The sequence below is a fragment of the Daucus carota genome, chromosome 3, assembly GCF_001625215.2.
Source record: "Daucus carota subsp. sativus chromosome 3, DH1 v3.0, whole genome shotgun sequence".
In the NCBI taxonomy this organism is placed as follows: Eukaryota; Viridiplantae; Streptophyta; class Magnoliopsida; order Apiales; family Apiaceae; genus Daucus; species Daucus carota.
Window position 1 is genome coordinate 15,252,681 of NC_030383.2, and position 21,065 is coordinate 15,273,745.

The 21,065-nt window shown below is 32.7% G+C and overlaps 2 protein-coding genes across 3 annotated transcripts; both read left to right on the plus strand.

The window, feature by feature from the left end:
- The first annotated feature begins 768 nt into the window (after positions 1 to 768).
- Positions 769 to 11,744, plus strand: LOC108214231 (uncharacterized). 2 transcript variants are annotated; one of them, XM_017386104.2, is made up of 10 exons: positions 769 to 943; positions 2,876 to 2,958; positions 3,040 to 3,274; positions 3,724 to 6,230; positions 6,326 to 6,471; positions 6,787 to 8,454; positions 10,596 to 10,644; positions 10,743 to 10,987; positions 11,095 to 11,187; positions 11,299 to 11,744. In XM_017386104.2, the coding sequence occupies exons 3-10, from the start codon at positions 3,085 to 3,087 to the stop codon at positions 11,519 to 11,521; spliced, it is 5,121 nt and encodes a 1,706-aa protein (XP_017241593.1). In that variant the 5' UTR covers positions 769 to 943; positions 2,876 to 2,958; positions 3,040 to 3,084; the 3' UTR covers positions 11,522 to 11,744. The 2 variants fall into 2 exon arrangements, with proteins under 2 accessions (XP_017241593.1, XP_017241592.1); XM_017386103.2 differs by having other exon boundaries at positions 770 to 943; positions 11,089 to 11,187.
- A 1,305-nt stretch (positions 11,745 to 13,049) lies between these two features.
- LOC108211551 (protein Asterix) lies at positions 13,050 to 15,588 on the plus strand. Its single transcript, XM_017383184.2, has 3 exons — positions 13,050 to 13,241; positions 13,324 to 13,424; positions 15,253 to 15,588. Exons 1-3 carry the CDS (start codon positions 13,101 to 13,103, stop codon positions 15,314 to 15,316), a joined length of 306 nt encoding a protein of 101 aa, XP_017238673.1. The 5' UTR covers positions 13,050 to 13,100; the 3' UTR covers positions 15,317 to 15,588.
- The last annotated feature ends 5,477 nt before the right edge of the window (positions 15,589 to 21,065 follow it).

Here is a 21,065-nt window from a genome sequence, read left to right on the forward strand (position 1 = left end):
TTTTAATTTTTTAGTTTAATCATAGAATATATATTTGATTATTCAAATTTATGTATAATTTATCATTTTTATGTAGTCTTAATCATAATTATAAATTAATCATTTAACTCTAACAAACATTAATATTATTGTTCTGTTTATGAGTTATATTGTAAAATATAGTGTTCCGCGATTTATAAAAGTAATTATTTTATCTTTTGATTACAATATTTATGTTGCAAAACATAATGGGCAGGTTGTTGGATATTTACAAATTACAATTTGCATGACTTGATTATATTTATCTAATTTTATACTTTAATATTATTGTGTATTTTATTGAATTTAACCCGAGAAATGCATAGGGTGCAAATTATCTATTTGCAATATTATCAAAAATATATGTTACAGATGCTAAACCGTCAAAAAAATTTATTTCAAAAAATGCTGTCAAAACAGAAATGACAGATATATTGTAAAAAAGTATTTTTTTTTAAAAAAAGAAAATAATTCAATAAATAATAGTCATACAGAATCTACAAGAATGATCGAGTCGAACAAACATAAAAAAATTAACATATCTGTCTTCATACCCAAAATAGACAAATAAGCGACGTTGAAATTGACGATGGTAGATCCTTCCTACGTGTTCACCAATCTTTTTCAATCCAAAATCTCGTGTCGCACATATTTGTATTTGATAAAACCCACCCGTTACCATATCCGTAGCGGCCGCATTAGTAACCCGACCCGAAACTCATTCTACAGTTCGTTGAAAACTTTGCTCTATTCGATCACTTTATCTTTCTTGCAGCACTTGAAATATTTTTATTTCTCTACCTCTTATACACACACACATCTATATCTATTCCTCTGTATATCTCGTGTGGATTCGTATTGCACAAGCTGCTATACAGAACGCAGATCGATTTAGCGCTTCAATGTTGGTTGTATCAGCATCTCAGTAAGTCAATACATCTCTCTCACTGTAAATGAGCCCTAATTTGCTGTTTTACTGATGATTTTATGTGTGATTGATTGCTCTGTGTGTTTTGTTTGTGTGTATGGCTTTGATCTTGTTGTGTTTGCAAGTTTTTTGTGTCTATGTGTGTTTTGATTTGTGCTGTTTGGTCATTTCTGTGAGATGCGGTAAAATGATTTTAGCGGATTTATAGTGTTGGCGTAGGAGTTGATTTGTGTGTGTTTCAATAAGTGTTTTGGCGCGGGTGTGTTCTTATGTACATTGTGGTAGGAAATAAAGCTTGGAGTTTAAAATTAGGTAATTGATTGCGGTTTGTGTGCTGAAGTTTCTAAATTGGACTGGAGGATTGATGGGATAAGTGAATGTGCTTTTTAGTTTTACTGTATGTATGGTTGATTAAAAAAGTGTAGAAGTTGTTTAGTAGTGCTAAAGCTGTGAACTTGATAATGGTTGTTGATTAGGAGATGCTTCAGGGATATAGAATGATTTACTGGCATTGAATATATGGTAGTAGCTTAATATGGAAAAAGGATTTATGATTACAGTGAAGTTGATGCGGCCGCTCTATTTTGTTGTAACTTGAAGTGAACTTTGTTGGCTTCTCACACGTCAAGTGAAGGGGCAAGCAGCCAAGCATTGTCTTTTTCAGGGTGGGGGCGAAGAGATACTAGAAGAATGATTCTTTTATGGCCAATATTATTCGGAGCGAAAACTAAGAATCAATCAAATATTGTTTCAATCAATGAACATTTATTTTACACACACACACACACATTTATAAGATCTCTCTTTAAATAGAAATATTTTTAATGGCATTATGATTGCCTAGCCGGAGCCGCAGACCTGCATTTGATATGCATTGCGGGAATCTTGTGATTAATATATTAGGATGATAACGAATATCGAAAATATCATTTTTTATGAAAGTATATACTGATGAGGATGAAAAGCAGTGTTGTTAAAGCCCTATTTGTTTCAACTTTACCCAGGTGAGGCAAGGCAAGGCCTCACTCATTGAGGCCCCTTTGGACATAAGGCGCATTGCGCTATAGGGAGACTATAATTTACCCCAGATGAAGTAGCCTAGAAAAGGGAAATCTATAAAAGATGACTACAGTTTACCTTGTTTTGCCCCAGATTTGAAGCCAAATCGTGTCTTCATCTTCTCAGCGTAAGGAATTCCGAGCCACAGATTTAGAACAATGTGAGCCGTAGCAAACTAGCAGTACCAGTTCATAGATTAAATGAGCTGTAATAGATATATTTTGTTAACAAAATGAGTCTTCCGAATTAGATGGGAGTTGAATGTTAAATGAATGCTTTATTATAACCAAGACAAAAACTAGGAGACACCTAAGAAAGTACTCAACTAGAAGATTTGCTTAATGGCTTGTAAGGGAAAAACTCAGTTGAGAAACAAGTAAAACAATCTGTTATGTTAATCCTTATAAAGCCTTTCAGGTTCCAGCCAGGATTATACCAATCTCAGCAGTAAAAGTATAAAGCTTTATTCCCAATAGAATTGACATGTAAGAAGAATATAGTAGCTCCTTCATTTATTGTACTTCCCATTTTTTTTGGCAATATCTTATAATTGTAAAAAATGTACCTATGCAGTAATGAAAAACAATGTTTTTTTTGAGAAAACCACCTGCTAGGAGGTTAGGAGGAAGGGACCTTCATCACCCCCGGCATCTTTTAAAATATACGACCATGCCTTAAAAAAGGCTAATGTACTGATAAGGAGCAGTTTGGAAGTAAATATTTGGAATTAGTATTTACTATTTAGTTCTTTACTTTTGTTCCCAGTTTCAAATTGTGCGAAGAAGTTATCTAGACATATAATAAGTATCTCACCCTGTGCAGTTTATACGTCCTTATATACTTATACTCTTTTGGTGCCTCCTTTTCCAGAATGAGGCTTTGAAATACAGATTTTGAGTTATAGGGCTGGACTGCTGGAGTACTACTTGTATTGAAGTCTCTTCTCTCAACAGGTTTTAATTTTTCGCTGGTTGGATCCGTAAATTAGGTTTTCATAATTTTATAGTTTGACTGATTACTTTAATTTTTTTTAGGATTTGGAATAGTTTCAGCTGCTCAGTTCAGTAATCATATTCTTAATGCCTGGCAATGAAGTTGGAGACAGGGTTCATAATTTTTTTGAACAAGAGCATGTGTCTCAGGGACAGTATCACCCACAGATCGCAGATGGAAACTGGGCGGCTGCTAATAACAATTTCCGGGTTGGTAACCAGAGGCAGTTTGATGCATTGAGTTCCAAGACAATAGACTACAGTCTACAGCAATCTGGTATCAATGACCTTGCTACCTAGTATTAATAACACATAATTCTTCCATCTACTTTGGTCACGACTATATTTCAATACATGGGATATCTTGAATTACCTTAAAGAAATTCTCATGTTTATGTACCTAAAAATCTTATGACTGTTCAAGTAGTCCCAAGAAATATGATCTTCAGTAATGCTCTATTTCTTCTCTGGCAGGATTTGTATACCTTATTTTGATCAGATTGTATTTGTTATACATTAGTTACTAGATTAAAAATGTTATGAATTAATATATAGTTTATGGTTTGAACCACTAATGAAGTAAGATCTTCAGCACTTAGATTTGATCAGAATGTAAATGTTATACATTTATTACGAGAATAAAATGTGATGAATACATGTAGTTTATGATTTGAACCACTAGCTTGTGAATTCTAAATCTTGTGTTATTGTCTTGGGGGTATACAGATCTTGAGAGGGCCCGCAACAACCAATTTCAACAGGTCCGCCATAATTACAACCCACCATCTTCATCAAGGGCTGATTCGGTTAACAACCAATCTCATAACCTACACCAAGATTTTAATGGCTATATGTATGGGCATCAAGCTTCCCAGATAAGGCCGGAAGATGCAAATTATGTGGGAATGGGTATAGAATCTAATCTGAACAATTCAGGAAGAGGTGTCCCATTAAATAGACAATTGCAAGGGAGTAGTACCGAGCATCCTGCAATAATGAGGATGGATTCTTTTGAATCTCCTGTTAGTTATGATTTTTTTGGTGGCCAGCCAAAAGTGAGTGAACATCCAAGTATGCGTCAATCCTTACCAGAGCAACAATCTGAATCAAGTGACATGCAACAACTGCAGCAACAACTGATGTTTAGAAAGATTAAAGAACTCCAAAGGCAGAAGGATTTTCAACAACTACATGCAAGGCAACAACACTCGGTAAAACAGGTTTCCTCTTTTACTGGACAGGGGTCTGGCAACCGTTCTTATGACTTCATTAATGGCACACCCGTTTCTGATGCATCTCCCTGGGCAAAGCTGCCAACAGGAAATACAAATTGGCTTCACAATGCCTCTTCTGCTATGCAAGGATCACCTGGTGGACTTGTGTTTACTCCAGGGCAAGGTCAGGCATCACAATCAGGAAATTTGATTCGTCAGCAGGTTGATCAATCTCTACCAGGAGTTCCTATTTCTAGATTGAGGGACAGCTCAGACCAGTATCAATATGCAAATAACAAGTCTCTGCAGCAACAAGCAACTTATAATAATTCTTACCAAGGTAATAATTATGCTGCATTCCCTGAACAGGTTAACATGCAGGATGAGCATATTAATAATAGCCTGGGTTTCCAAGGTCATAAATTGTTCGGACAAACTTCTCATCAAGGTCCAAGTGGTAGAATGAATATGGAAAACCCTGACGAAGTGAATTCCCTGGAAAAAAATGTTGCCATGCAGGATTTCCAGAGGAAGCAGATGGTTGGTCCGTCAGGAACGTCACATGATACGGTTGGGGAAGCACGCTCTTCACAGAATTCAGTTGGCCTAGATCCTGCTGAAGAGAAAATTCTATTTGGTTCTGATGATATTAGTATCTGGGATGCATTTGGTGAGAAGACCGTCATGAATGGAGAAGCGTCAAATTGTTTAGACAGTTCAGAAATAAATGGATTGCCTTCTATTCAAAGCGGCAGTTGGAGTGCTCTGATGCAGTCTGCTGTTGCAGAGATCTCTAGTAGTGACGTAGGGATTCAGGAAAACTGGACTAATTTGAGCATCCAGCATCCTAATCCTCCTACTCGTAGTCACCAGTCTTCGACTTATGACACAGGTAAGCACCATACTTCAATGGTTGCTAACAGTGTGCAAGTCTCGGCAGCTGCTTTTGAACCAGTTCCTCTTTCTGAAGATACTAATCTGAAGAATAACTATCATAATAGTTCCCAAGTATTCCAGCAACCTGGACAGAAAACGTCACGAGAACAAATTGAGGGCCAGGGACCCAATCAACAGTCCTCGGCAGGAGAAAGTAATTGGCTCAATAGTGGGAATCAGAATTATGGAAGTGCTAGTCATTCTGTCAATGCAGATAGTGATGGAAGAAGATATTCAAATCATTGGGCTGCTCTGCAGAATGGACCTAGCCAACTTTCTAAACCAAATAGCTGGACTTTTACCAATGATGTGACACACAGTGGGGATATGCCTTCTGATGTCCATGGAAAGGGAAATCATGTGCAAAACTCTCAGAATGGTCAGAAACAACTTATGCACGAGTCATTGAATTTGAAAGGTGGCATATGGAAAGTCAATCCTATGAGCAATTCATCTGCTGAAATGGAGCGGCTAAGGTCTACTACTGGAAGTTTTCAAGAGGGATCTAGCTTGAATACTGCTGCGGTACTAAATTCTACCAAATCAAGGGCAGGTGATGAAACTAATTTCCTTGGTAGGTGGAAACCAATGGAAGCCTTTGTGAAGACTAAAGAGAGCGAGGACTCTCGAAAACCAGAGCATCTTCTTAAGAATGGCCCTCTATTCATGGGCTCAGCATTTCCTAGTTCTGAGAAGGAGGTTAAAACCCAAAATATGGACACCTTTACAGAAAAGGAGAATCAAAATGCCGGCTATCGATCTAATGTGTCCAACAACAATTTTACTGATGGTTCAAAGGAAACTGAATTGTCGGATGCTAGTGATTCTCAGAGTTTGGCTGGTGGGAAGCAGAAATCTTCTAACCCAGGCCGCCCTAAATCTGCTGGCCCCCGTAAATTTCAGTATCATCCTATGGGCAACTTGGGCGAGGATGTTGAGCCTTCTTATCAAACGAGGCATGCTAGTCATTCAAAGATGATGCATTTGCACAACTCTGAAGGGTTTAGAAGTCAAGATAAGGGGTTCTTTGGCAACTCTAAGCTTATTGCTCAGTTACCTAGAGGTTTTATTGAAAAGGGGAAGGTAAATCGTAGATTCTAATTAATACAATAGCTATTTGTCTACCTGTTTTTCAGACATTTGGTTTGTTACATGATGTAAATGCTATCTGTATACAGGGGCAATTGCCTGATCACCAAGAAGATACAAATAGATTAGATGAGGTGTCATTCAGAGGCAGTCTTCCTAATTATGGGCCTGAAATGTCTTCTGCCATTAGCAACTCTGTTGGTATGAGTGCATTGGACAAGGCATCGCATTCAAGGTTTGCAGAAATATCATAAAAGTCTGTGCTTTTATAAAATAGAAGAGAAAATGTAAAATTATCAGTATTCTGCCAGTCTACCAGCCTTTACAATCTAATGATTTGTTGAGATGCATGCTATATTTTTCGTACTGAATATGTTTCAAGCATCTCGCTAAACAATTTCCATATTGGTAGAAATTTTTTTCAATAGGTCATCTATTTTTTTTTTTAATTTAACAATGTTGCCTCACTTTAATAAGCTTCTCCTTTTTCCATTTCTACTAGAAATATGTTTGACGAGCAACATGCCTCTATTATTCTTGTTTACTGCAGTGAAAATATGCTGGAGCTTCTTCACAAGGTGGATCAGTTGAAGGAGCATAGCGCAATGCACAGTACCTCTACTGGATATATTCCTAGATCCCAAACTCCCGAAGCTGAAAGCTCAGATGGAATTGGTGGTTGCCTCCAGCAAAATCAGTCCTCTTCTGCTCAAGGCTTTGGCTTACAGCTGGCTCCTCCAGCACAGATTAGACCAGGTTTGAAGCATTTTACTTCAAACCCCTCTCGGACAGATAATTATTCTTCGAATCAGGCTACTGGAGTTGGCGGAGACCAGGGTAGGATGATGTTGAATTCCACTGCTTTGGGTCAATCTCTGCCTTCTCATGAAGTAGGTAGAGGAGAATATAAGAATACTAAAACCGTTCCTGGACAAACAGCTATTGAATCATGGCACACGATGCAAGAAAGTTTCTCTTCTGATTCTAGTTTCCCCTGTACAAGCAGCCAACTTCAAGATCAACTCATGGCTAAAGCAAGTGGACATGCATTTTCAAAAGAGTGCATTTCTCAAACAATCACTACAACTGGAATCTCACAAAAGGGTGCATTTTCAAACAGGTTATCTAATATCTGGCCCAATGTTCCACCACCACAACAACTTTCAGGCGCTCAGGATCGTCCTACCCAGCCAAACCCTGTTCAGCATCATCAATCTGATATCGTTGAATCAACTTTGCCTGTTCTGCACAATTTGGAGGAACAAGGCCCGGCACTGGTTAATGATTCTCCATCTGAGTTAGGTGTGGACTCCTCGCATCCTCAAGGTTTGGTTTGTGAAAAAGAGGTGTCAAGGAAGAATGTCTGTGTGCAGGTATCATCCGGTAACACAGACTCGACACATAAAGTAAAAAAATCATTCAGGGAAGAGTGTGGTATCCAGCAACTCCATCATGCACCTTCTATGAATCCACCTTCAACTCGGAGAGATATTGAGGCCTTTGGTCGCACTTTGAAACCAAATAACCTTGTCCAACAAGATTTCTCTTTAACAAATCAAATTCGAGCAATGAAGGATGTAGAGACTGATCCAAGTTATAGGGGATCAAAGAGACAGAAAGGAACCAGAAATATTCTTCTGGGGGAACAAGTTGCTTTGAGGTCAGGGCAGCCATATGAAGCTGATGCTACTGTGGAAGATGGCCCTCTTTCATCTACTTGTATTCCATGTGAAGATCCTAAAGTGCATCACTTCTCAAAGCAAGAGGATTATGGGGCAAGAAATGAATCTGAAAATTTGCGGCATGGTACTAGTGCTGCTTTTAATAGAATTGAACATCCAAACATCAGTCCACAGATGGATCCATCTTGGTCTAATCAGTATGGAAGCATTAAAGATGGGCAGATGTTGCCAATTCATGATGCACATAAAGCTGTTACTTTAAAGGTCATGGAACAATCAAATAAGCTGTCGTATGCGGAGTCACTTGATCACATGAATGTTTCTGGTGATGCAAGAGAAATCAATGATAAGCACCCAATCGAAAATTCTGCGTTCTTAGCAACTGAGAATCTGCCGTCCCTCCATTTATTGCCTCCAAACAATGCATGGGAACATACAGCGGTTTCAAGGCCAAAAAAGCGTAAATTTGCTGCGCCTGAGATTCAATCTTGGGAAAAGGAAGTGTCTTATAGTTGCCAAGATCTTCCTTCTCTAAGGTAATTTACTGCAATTGCTTCCCTGTTTTCCTTTATACCCCTGTATCTCTTAAAATGCATATATATATATATATATATATATATATATATATATATATATATATATATATATATGTTGCTTAATAAAACACCCTTATATTAAAATTGTAAAGAACACTATAGAATTTAACTAAAAGTTCATTTAGAATACTTGTTTACCTTAAATGAATTAAGTGTTTATTTTGAATAATAATAGAATCTAACATGGAATTAACTACAAATTTGAACTAAACGTAATATGATTTTGTGTAAATTTCAATATTCAAAAATGTGTATAAGATTCTATGTTCGATTCAATTCAATGCATGATTCCTTGACATTTGATTTTTTGAATTTAGATAGGATTGGATGTTAGATTCGATAAATGCTTAATTGTTGTTAAATTTGGTGATTCTAATCTTAACAAACTATCATTTATAAAATGGAGTGTTATGATAGCGTTTTTTTTTTAATATTATTATTCTTTACATAAAGGTGTTCTTTATGGAGTGCAATCGTCTTACTCTGGAAACTAGAATTGATAATTTATATAGTTGAATTTAGTGATTTCTCAATTTTTTATTCTTATAAATGCATTTATATTTATTAAGTCATCACCATCATTATTAACTTTTCTCTTTCGACTACCACCATCTCCACATCCTCCTTCATTTCACACGAAGACCACCTACCACTCCCATTACTTCCAATAAAAATAATAAAATCTGAAATTTAGACCTGATACATGACTTAAATTACCACATCTAGAATCACATGTTTGGGTACATGTGTTTGTATATCTTAATTTTGATTTTTTTCAAATCTATTTTCTAGTTGTTATATCAATACCAGCCTTAAACCTGTGCGAAGCACATATGAGTATATAATTCAAAATTTATTATTTGTAATTTAATTTTTAACATCATTTTGTTAGTGGTTTAGTATTGTTAGATTCCCATAATGTTTTGCACGATGAATTTTATGATCATGAAGAAGTTTGATTAAATAATGTTAACCGATTGATTATGTTTTCTTTTAGAAATTTAGCTTTTATAATATTTATTATACTCTGTGATTGGTAGTATAAACGATAAACATTTTTATCATCTATTTGTTTTCTCAATATTAATATGTGTAAATGTGTTTTTTGATTAATTTTAAATCATATTTTTCATATTTCTTTATTCGTAAGAAAAAGTATATTATTTATCTTGTATTGACTTAACGTTAGAGTCAACAAGAGTTACGTGATGGTTGGTGTTTGTCGTGGAGTATAACACTTAGATTTAAGAAGAGTTTCATGGTGGTTCGTGTTTGTCTTTTGAGTAGAACACGTTGTAATTAAGAAGAGATATATCGGTTTGTCTCTTATTGTTTATATAATTTTTTCTATTTGTTTTTTAAAGAGATAGGAAAAAGGGTAATTTAGAATTGAACTAATATCAAACTAAACCACAAATTATCTCTATGTTCGCTTATTATAGTTTATTATAGATTACTTTCTATTTGAGCAAAAGTATAACATCTCAAGCCCACAACTAAATGAACCAACAACCCATCACAGGTTGGGTAAAAATGCTTGCAAATTGGTATATATTAGTTGTTTGCTTGCCTTTGCACTTCAGGCCGGGTCGGTCCCAAAGTGATAGCAAATTTGTATATATTAGTTGTTTGCTTGTGCTTATAAAGGCCCCAACTACTTTGTATCTAACCGATGTGGGATGTTATAAAAAGCCTATATATGTATATTTATATGCAAGATAGTATCATACGAGGAGCAAATCCATTAAAATATGCTTATCTTAAATTTCAGCATAAATTATATTTTCAATATATTGTATCCGCCTTTGGTAACTTGGGTCCAATTGATAGATATATTAGGTAATGCATATACTGTACAACCCTAACCATGCTAAAATGCTTTGAGAATTTGGTATTTTATATCAAAAATTATGTTAATTCTAACCTTTCAAAGTTTAATGTACATAAATCGTAGTCATGCTTTAAATCTTTAAATTCATGTAGCAAAATTGAAAGAGAAAGGGTATGTTAAATATTTTTTCATGTAGATTGTTGTATGCTTCCCTGTTCCTTCTTAACACAGTTGCTTCTATTGTTCATAGAGTGGCTGAAGCAAACTGGGCCAAAGCAGCAAATCGATTGAGTGAGAAGGTGTGATGGTGTTACCATTTGTTCTCTTATTCAAGCCTTTTTAAATTCTTGTAGCAACTATTTGTACTTATAGTTGAATTTTTTTTATAATCCCGAAGGTTGAAGAGGATGTTGACACAAATAACGATGGGTTGCTATTGCCTAGAGCAAGAAAGCGCCTGAGTTTAACCAGGCAACTTATGCAACTATTGTTTCCTGCTCCTCCGGCGAAGATTCTCTCTGCAGAGGCCAGTTCAAACTACGAGACTGTGGTTTATTCTGTTGCTAGACGAGCATTAGGTGATACGTGCAGTTTAATGTCTTGCCTAGAAAGTAACGACTCTCCCTCCGTTCAAGCAAACTTGTAAGTAAAGCAGATCTCTATAAAACCTGATGCCATTGTCATGAATGACCATGTCTTCCTATATTATTATATCATGAAATTTATCTTATGTATTTTTTTAGGTGCAGTCGTAAAACATCAGATAATCGTGAGAAGCACACATCACAAGTCATGCAAAACTTCACTGGTAGAGTGAGGAAGCTGGAGACAGAACTATTAAGGTAACACGTCTCTCATTTATATTACGTTTCTAAATGTCGCAGTATTTTTTGGCTGTGATGTGTTTTGCATAATTTACCATCATCATTAGAAGTGTAACTGTAATGATGCAGATTGGACAAGAAGGCATCAGTGTCAGACTTAAAAATGGAAGTTCAAGATGTGGAGAAAATTTCTATTATCAATCGGTTTGCCATGTATCATAGCCGCTTGCAAGCAGATGGGGCTGATACCTCGTCTTTGCAGAATTCACAGAAACCCTTTCCCCAAAGATATGTCACTGCTGTTCCGTTGCCTAGGAATCTCCCTGACAGTGCACAATGTCTTTCATTATGACTTAATATCGTTCGTTAAGTTGTATTAGTATCTTTGTGTTTCATAATTTGCTAATTCTATATTGGCAATTGCTACACACAAAAGAACCACACAAATATTTAATTGCATGGGGATTGAAAATTAGACTATTAGAATTTCCTGTTTAAAGATATAGGTGGTACATGATCTTGTGCAATATACACAAGTGACATCATTCTTGAGATATTTAATTGTCATTTCTGTAGCTTCTATTTCTTAAAAAAGTTGGGCTGACACTCTTTTTGGCTCCTTTGCTGGCATTTCTTTTTCTTAATAATCTGAAGAGTCATTCCATCCGGTCACACGGTTTTTCAATTGTTTTTTTTTGGAGAATATGATCGGAGGCGGACTCTATCTGATTCAGCGGGCATTTAAAATATTTGAAGACTTAAAGTGCCTGCAGTCTTAGAGCGATCCAACGGGATAAAACCCTAACCTTAGCTAAAAGTGTACCAAAGAAATAAAGACCAGGGGTCATGTCTTTAAAATATTTATCAAACTTCAAAATTATCGGGTATTATCCGATCTGTACCGTTATTCAGGCAACTCATATTTTTATATCGGTTATTATCCGCTCCGCACAATTATACAATCAACTCGGTTTATTATCCATGTTAACAGGTGTAAATATAGTTTAATATCGTATAAATATAGTTCAATATCCATAGAGTGGAAGTAGATCGTCTTAAAATTAATATCCGGTGAACAAATCACATGATCACTACATTTCTCACATATCAATTGAGTTTACTCAGAGATCAACAAATATGATGATGAATGGAAAAGACAAATGATATCGAAAATAATGTGATCAAAATTGCAAAATTTCCAAATCACGAAAGAAACAAAACTGCGATGCGATTTTCTATTTAACTTGTTTAGGTGATTTTATAACAAATATGCAGGGTAGTCTATAAAGTCATCACATCTATCTTTTATTTTATAACTGCTTACATAAAAAAAATTCAACAATTTTCTCTTTATAAATTTCAAGAAAAGTAGTTGGGATCTTTACCAAGAAAATGAACTTTTTAAACGAGCACTAGAATTATCATTTCTTTTGTCAAAAATATAAAAATAAAAAAAATCATTATTTCTAATTTCTAATAATATAAAAGAATGATCAAGATTCGTTTATAATTTTCATGTCAACTTGATATTAAATCTAAAATATTTATAGTTAAACTTTTTTATTAGATTTATTAAAATCCAAATGAGTGCATACAAGTATGTTGAAAAAAAATATTAAAATAAAAAATATATTAAGATAATAATACTTCAATATTTAAGATCAATATTTGTAATATATTTTATTAATTTATTACTTATATTTCGGTATAACTAAAAGTTTCCAATAAATTGTGATATGTTATTTTTAGTTCCAATGATAAATATACTCAATATATTACTATGGGTTAAAAGGTTAGTCTCAGTCCTAATTAATTTTGGCGATTTTCCAGTCCCAAATTGTATTGTATAAATATTCCAAATAAATAAACGAATAGAGGGTATAGTCTATAAAATATCAGTCTATTTAGCGAGAGAGAAAGGGGAGAGAGAAATGTCGACGACGGGCAACGATCCACGACAACCATCGACGGCGAGGCGCTACGTTGCTCCGGTCGTAGCGCCGGAAAATCTGCCCATCGATTACGCCGGTTTCATCGCCATCGTCTTTGGCGTTGTTGGCGTTATGTTCAGAGTTCGTATTCTCTTGAATTAGATTACTTATTTAATTATGTAATTGCTCCTTGATTATGATTATTAAATCTTATTTATCGCAGTACAAGTTTGGATCGTGGCTAGCTTTGATCTGCTGTGCTCACTCCCTTGCAAACATGAAAAATCTCGAAACTGATTTGAAACAGATCTCTACTGCTGTTATGTAAGTCTTTGATTATCAGGCTTTTTTATTTTGGGCATTTTTGTATTTGTGTTGCTATTATTTACTTGTGTTTCATGGACTCTGTTGATTAATGTTGACTGTTCTTGCGTAATCTCCTTGGTTAAACAGTATGAAACTGTGTTTTTTAATTTTTAGAGTGAGCCGTAACCAGTTCTACACGGACTTTATAAAGTAGGATAGTTTAATGGTTCTGCATTGGGGTGGCAATATCAGACATGACCCGAAACCCGACTCGAACCCGACCCAACCCGAGACCCGATTTACTGAGACAGAAACCCGAAAGTGACCCGAAAATCACCCGAGTGACCCGAAATGAACCCGAAATGACCTGAAATTAGAATTACATTTCTAATAACTTCAATTTGCTGTTTTATTCAATTTTAAGTGATTTTAACTTGACCCGAAATCGACCCGATTGCTGACACGAACACGACCTGTTACCCGAAATTGCCACCCCTTTATGTGATTTAGTTTAGTAATTCTATTGATTGTATGAAGAAAATGAGATATTTGATTATGGTATATTAGTCGATTTTAGACAAGTCAGAAAGGGTTTGATTTTTTTGGCAAACTAACCTGAAGCTCAAAACGAAACCTACATATATGTAGTGACGTACCAATACAACAGTTTGTATACGTATTAATACTATGTTAGGTTTTTTCAGACTTGAATAGCATATACTATTGAGCAAATCACTACATATATGTAGTGACGCACCAATACAATAATTTGTGTACATATTAATTTTATGTTAGGGTTTTTTTCAGACTTGAATAGCATATACTATTGAGCAAAAAAATAGCAGAATACCTTGATAGCCCATCTAACACGTCTAAGTACTCTCCTGCAATAAAGCACACGATAGAGAAGTTTTCTGTTAGTACGGCTTAAGAATAATAGATTTATCAAAATTCCAACCTCACGGATGTTAAAATCATATAAAAATACGTGGACGTACAAATTGTGATGTATTATATTTACCTGGAACTATAAATTTATAAGTATAAGACTATGATAAATCTGTGTCGCTGGATATGTAAAGGAAAGATTATTTATTATGAAAGTGATGCTTGACTACTTTAAATATGAATAGAAGTTTTTATACAATTTTATTTCGACCTAAAATTTTCCTCGTATGGTTGGATTATATAAGAAAACAAATAAAACACATGATTTGAGGTTCACTAATAGAGAAGTTCTTACAAACTCCAACCCCATAATTTCTAGATACATTAATATTATGCTAGGCTGATTTTTAGCCTTAAATAGCAGTACACTATTTAGCAAAATAATAGCAGAATATCTCAATAAATATCTATCATGTTCTAGGTACTATTCCTGCGATTGGTGATTTGCATTCAGAAGGCAAACGAATATTATACCATGGTTTCCATTCATCCCAAGACTTGTAAACATAAATCAAATGTTTGCCCATCTGGTTCAGTTTGAAGACAACAATTTTAATAACTGTTTAAAACTTATTTAATAAGTGTCCCACTGTTGAATTTAACCACCAAATTAAACCATTAAGGAAGAAAACTACTGTCTAGTGATTATAAGTCCCATTTCTTCTGTAGTACAACAAATTAAGCATATGTGGATGTGCATCACAACAGATTAATTAGAATTTTTAGGCACTTTGTTTGGTTCTCAACCCATTTTCTTTGCATTTTTAATTATATGCAGGGTATTTTTTCAAGCATTTCCAATTTTTATGTTTATAATTTTAACTTATTGTACTGTGTTTTGGATAATCACTGCCATATTGTTCTTCCTTGTATATTCATCATCTTGTATTACAAACAGGTTTGCCATCATGGGAATCATGACAAACTACTTTGGGCCTCCTCGACCTGGTTCTCAAAGTTAAACTTTTGATCATGCACTTGGTGGAGCACCTCGGAGTACTGTTTATGATCCTTATTATTGTTACATTAGTACGAATTCCATGGATTTTGCAGTCTGTAATGAACTTCTTGGATTATCTTGTGTTACAGCTTTAGAACGTACTGTGTTTATCTTCTATATGTATTCCGATCCGTGTCAGAATTGTATTGTTACAACTTCTCCGGTATGCAATCAATGTCGGAGCAATTTAGGCTCTCTAATTCAGAACAATTTATGGCAACACCTTTATGTGTATGTGTTTGTGTATGTGCTTGGGCCTAGTAATTGAAACACCTTAGTTGCTGGATGAGTTTCACGCAATAAACTAAAGTTGTCTGGGACAGAACTAGGAGGATACTCTTCCTTTGCTTCTGGGAAAATATTTTAAGTTTTATTTCTTCCTTTTCATTTTAACTATTTAAATTAGAATTTTAATTGGAATGATGTTCCATTCTCCTTTTTTGTTGTACAATTTTTGTTATAAAAAGAATTAAACTTCCTTTATTAACTAGTGAAAAAAGCCGCGCTTCGCGGCAGCATTATAAATGTTTTATGAATTTTGACAAAAAATTGTTTAGCCACTTTCCTGTCAAACATAATACTAATTAGAAAATTTATTATTATTTAGATAAAAATTAATTTGGGTCGCCCTCCACTCAAACACAATACTAATAAAGAATCTTTTTTATAAATTTTGATACGAAAAAATATTATAATTGCATAAAAGTTATTTCGAGTCGTGTTCCCATTAAACATATCATTAATAAAAAATACCATAATTAATATAAAAATTTGTTTAAGTGACCCTCCTGTCTAACACAATACTAATAAAAAAATTGTTTGACCCGCACTCTCATCAAAGACAATATTAATCAATAATTATTATAATTATGATAAAATTAAATATAATATATATAGATAAAAAATAGTTTGAGCCACTATAATGTCAAACACAATGCTAATAACAAACCATTATAATATAGATATTAGTTTGAATCGCCCTAGCGTCAAACACAATACTAATAAAAATTATTATAATTATGATAAAGTTAAAGATTATAACTGGATAAAAATTATTTTAGTTGTGCTACCGTTTTGATAAAAAAAATATTATAAGTTTGATAAAAAAAAAATTATTTTAGCCGCTTTCCCGTCAAACATAATACTAATAGAAAATTTATTATTATTTAGATAAAAATTAATTTGGGTCGCGTCCCCTCAAACACAATACTAATCAAGAATCATTTACATTATGATAAAATTATAATTATAATTGGATAAATATATCCAATTTCATAGATTTTAGCTATTATATTTTTCTTTAAGATTCCTATTTCTTAACTGTTTAGAATTATCTCTTTTCTTTGAAGATTCCTATTTATTCACTGCTTAGAATTTCATAGATTTTATCTATTATATTTTTGTTAAAATTCCTATTTCTTAACTACTTAGAATTGTATCTTTTTTATGATTTTATTTTTTAGCTACTTTACCTATTTTTTCTCAAAAAATTAGAAATTTAAACGGAAAGCTTCTAGAGACTTCACGTAACCTCCCGCGTATACTCTCAGGAATCATTTGCATTGTAACATCTAATTCTTTTTGTTTTACAATAAAGAATTTGTTAATGGCATGTGAGTCCGGTGAAATTAACCGTGGCCTTAGGCCATCTCCAGCAGTTGTGATCCAAAAATCCAAATTTAGATCACCAACTGATCCAATTTTTGACCAACAATTTCTGACCAACTCCAGCAGCGTGATCCAAATTCTGATCCAAATTACTTTTTGTATATTATATTACATAAATTTTATATTAAACTATATAATCTTAAATTTCATTTTAATCGTTATTAACTACTTATAGTATATTTAATTAATTTTTTAACATCGATGAAAGTATCTCAAAATCAAGGAAATAATCTGTTTGACTAAATCAAAATTTATATGTATCGTACTGTTTTCTAATCATTTCCCGGTATTGTAATTTTATTTTATGCATATTATGTATTTTTTATTTTATGCATATAATGTACTTTTTTTTTCAAAAATTCTATATCTATACTATACTATTAAAGCCGAAACATTAAAAATTTGGTCGGTCGGTACACGGAATTTTATACGGACTTTTATAATTAATGGGATTCAAACAAAATTAGTGGGCTTCAAAAAAATATAGACAAATCAAAATATAAAACAAATATACGATCAAAACATAAAACAAATATAAAACCTATTTGACTATACCACAACTAAAGTCAAACCTTAAAAAATATTATACTATTAAAGCTGAAACATTAAAAACTGTGTTGAACCTCGGTTACAAATGTGTTGAATGCACGATTTATTTACACGTTATTTTTAAAAACTGTGATGTTTTTACAATAATTTTCAATATGGGCCTATCTATATGCCAATTATTCTTTTTAACTAAAATATGTTTTTTTTTATATTTTCTAACTAAAAAAACTCCATTATTTAAATTAACATCGAAAAACATAGTTCTGACCAAAAAACGGATCTATTACAATTAACACGGGCTACATATATCATAATTTTATTCTCACAATAATAATAGTTTACTATACTATTAAAGCCGAAACATTAAATATTTGATCGATCGGTACTTGGGCCAAATTATGGCCTACTTATATAATTCATTATCTTTTTAACTAAATCAATTATCTTTTTTTGTATGTTCTAACTAAAAAACTCAATTTTCTAAAAATAATATTGGACAACATAGCAACTACCTCTTTTTAACTAAAACACGTTATCTTTTTCAGAATCCTAACTTAAAAATCGATTTTCCAAAAATAACACATGAAACATTCATATAAAAACGATATTATATATCTAGAGGAGGGTTCTGATACAAACTTACAAACTTTTTTTGTTCAACACATATATATAATTCAAGTTCAACATTTTTTTAAGATATTCTGTTCAACATCGATTTAAATTGTGTTGGAGTAGTACATAAACTAATTTCTCAATGTAAGAACTAAGCTAAACGTATTATATAACCAATATTTATTTTTCTAGACCCTACCCAAACCCATCTATTAATATATTCAACCCAATCATAATTAATGTTCTTACACCCATTGTTGAACCTCGGTTACAAATTTGTTGAATACGCGATTTATTTACACGTTATTTTTAAAAACTGTGATGTTTTTTCAATAATTTTCAATATGGATACTTTCTATAACCAAATATTAACACGTTGGGAGAATAAAAAAAATTCAAAAAAAAAGTTTGTAAGTTTGTAACTTAAAAAAGTTTTTATTTGATTCTATCCCTATATATCTATATTATTATACTTTTTTGACAGAATATTATTATACTATTAAATCCGAAACATTGAAAGTTTGGTCAGTCAGTACTTGGTCAAAATACGGGTCTATCTATATACCAATTATTCTTTTTAATTAAAATATGTTATCTTTTTTAATATTTTCTAACTAAAAAAACTCCATCATTTAAAATAATATCGAGAAACATAGTAATTACCTTTTTAACTAAAACACATTATCTTTTTTATATTTTCTAACTAAAAAACAGATCTTCTACAATTAACACGAGCTACATATATAAAAATATAATATCATTATATATAATTATTAATAACCTGTGATATTTTTCAACCAAAATACATTAACATTATTTTTAGATACACTAATAGACTCACTTTAAAAGTAATATTATAAATCTGTAATATACTATTATACTATTAAATTCGAAACATGAAAAGTTCAGTTAGTGAGTAGGTGTCGAGTTTGGTGAGCCAGTTGGTATTCGACCCACGAATGTCTTTATTTATAACATTTTGTAATATTTTTTTTATTATCTATTAAATCAAAACATTTAGGTTAGTATGATGGGTCGGAATTTGGTTTTACGCGTCTTTTTTAACTTAATATGTTCCATACTATTTTATTAATTATCAATAACGAAATATTAAAATATTGATTGGTTGATTTATATATGATTTTATAGATCTCCTTAAATTATAACATGAAAAACAAACGTATTTTAACATTCTCAGTAAAATATATATGTTCGACCTAATTTTTAATTAGCCATTTGACGAAATTAACTATTAAGAATTTATCATCTGTTAAATAAAAAATTTATTTAATCATATTATTTTATCATAATTTTAATCTCATAATAATATTAGTTTAAGTTAAAATATATACGATAAAATAACAAATATTATAACCGTCCGTGCATTGCACGGGTTATAAGCTAGTAATAATATATATATATACTCTTTTTTAAATTTCAATGAAATTTGCTTTCCTATTATTCCAAGTTTTGACCAAAACATTAATTTTATTATTTATTAATTATAAAGTATTTTTAATTAAATATTAATAATCACAAATTATTTTTAAGTACGATAAACGAAAGATATAGAAGTAACAAAATCATTGGATCAGTACTATTCACTGATCCAAATTTGGATCACTTTTTGGATCACTGCTGGAGGAGAATTTGGGGTAATCTGTCCCAAATTTGGATCTTTGGATCTGGGTTTGCCGTTATAGAATGATGGTGCAGTAGATGCGGAGCTATCGTGGTTAACTACGTTAGTAAGCTTGTAATCAAAAATAAGAATTATATTACTTTTGTGATTCCTAAATAAGAGTAAAAATTGCATTACTTCTACAATTCCTTTTTTAGATTTTTGAGTATTAGCTTTAGAATCCGCTAAGAAAAGAATTATATTATCTTTAAAATTCTTAAAGCTGATTTTTTAATTATAATTATATATTCTTTCCGAAATTTGAGAAAATTATAAGACTGAATCGAACAATTCTAGAGACGTCCTGCATTTACCTATTTTCTCTTAAAAAAATTAAAAAAAATAAACGGAAACCTTGGTTCACGTAGTTTGCAGGCTATTGTGGGAGCTCGTGGGTTTACCAAGTGCGCATCCGAAGGGTAGCGGCTGCGGGTTCCTACGTAAAAAAAAAAAAAAAAAAGTTCATAACCTCCCGCGTAGCCTCTCAAAAATCATTTACATTATGATAAATAAAAGTGGTAAGTGGTACCGTGAGCCACTTGGTTCCTTCACTACTGGTCCACCGTACATTCAGCAGTGGAATGAGGATATGGAGGTAATTCTAGTTGCTGTAATGTGCTTATATTCAGAACTATTATACTGGAAATTATTGCGGACATGCATTATTTGGAGCTCAAATATTTGTTTTTCCCTTAAACTGGTGAATGCAGGAACTTTTTGAATGTTTTATAAACCTCAATGATGAAGTAGAAACTCGAAGCCGATTATTTTGAAAGGCTTGAGAGACGCAAAAAATACGGGAAGAAAAGATTAAGAATAAACCGTGAGTCAAAAAGATAGGGACCAAAGAAAGAATTGTATTAATGTATTATCTTTAGATACCAATAACAAAAGAATTCTATTAGATTTAAAATCCTCTAAACTGAATTTTTGAATTATAATTATATTTTCTCTCCAAAATTTAAGAAAAATCAGAAGACTGAATGGAACAATTCTAGAGACACCCGCATCCTCCTTTATATATATATATTGACCGTTCTTTTTCTCTGTTCTCCATACTATTTAATTTTAAATTTATATTACCATCATTCTTCATATTATCCCAATCAAGTGAATACATCTTAAAGAAACATCAGAAAATGATATAGATATCTTAAAGAAACATAAAGCGATAGATAGGTTACCTAGGTTACCTGTCTCC

Coding starts and splice junctions, on each gene's coding strand:
- LOC108214231 (XM_017386103.2), top strand. CDS start 3,085: ATGCCTGGCAATGAAGTTGGAGACAGGGTTCATAATTTTTTTGAACAA. Junction 6,231..6,325: donor GTTTTATTGAAAAGGGGAAG/GTAAATCGTAGA, acceptor ATCTGTATACAG/GGGCAATTGCCTGATCACCA. Junction 8,455..10,595: donor CAAGATCTTCCTTCTCTAAG/GTAATTTACTGC, acceptor TATTGTTCATAG/AGTGGCTGAAGCAAACTGGG.
- LOC108211551 (XM_017383184.2), top strand. CDS start 13,101: ATGTCGACGACGGGCAACGATCCACGACAACCATCGACGGCGAGGCGC. Junction 13,242..13,323: donor TTGTTGGCGTTATGTTCAGA/GTTCGTATTCTC, acceptor TATTTATCGCAG/TACAAGTTTGGATCGTGGCT. Junction 13,425..15,252: donor CAGATCTCTACTGCTGTTAT/GTAAGTCTTTGA, acceptor TATTACAAACAG/GTTTGCCATCATGGGAATCA.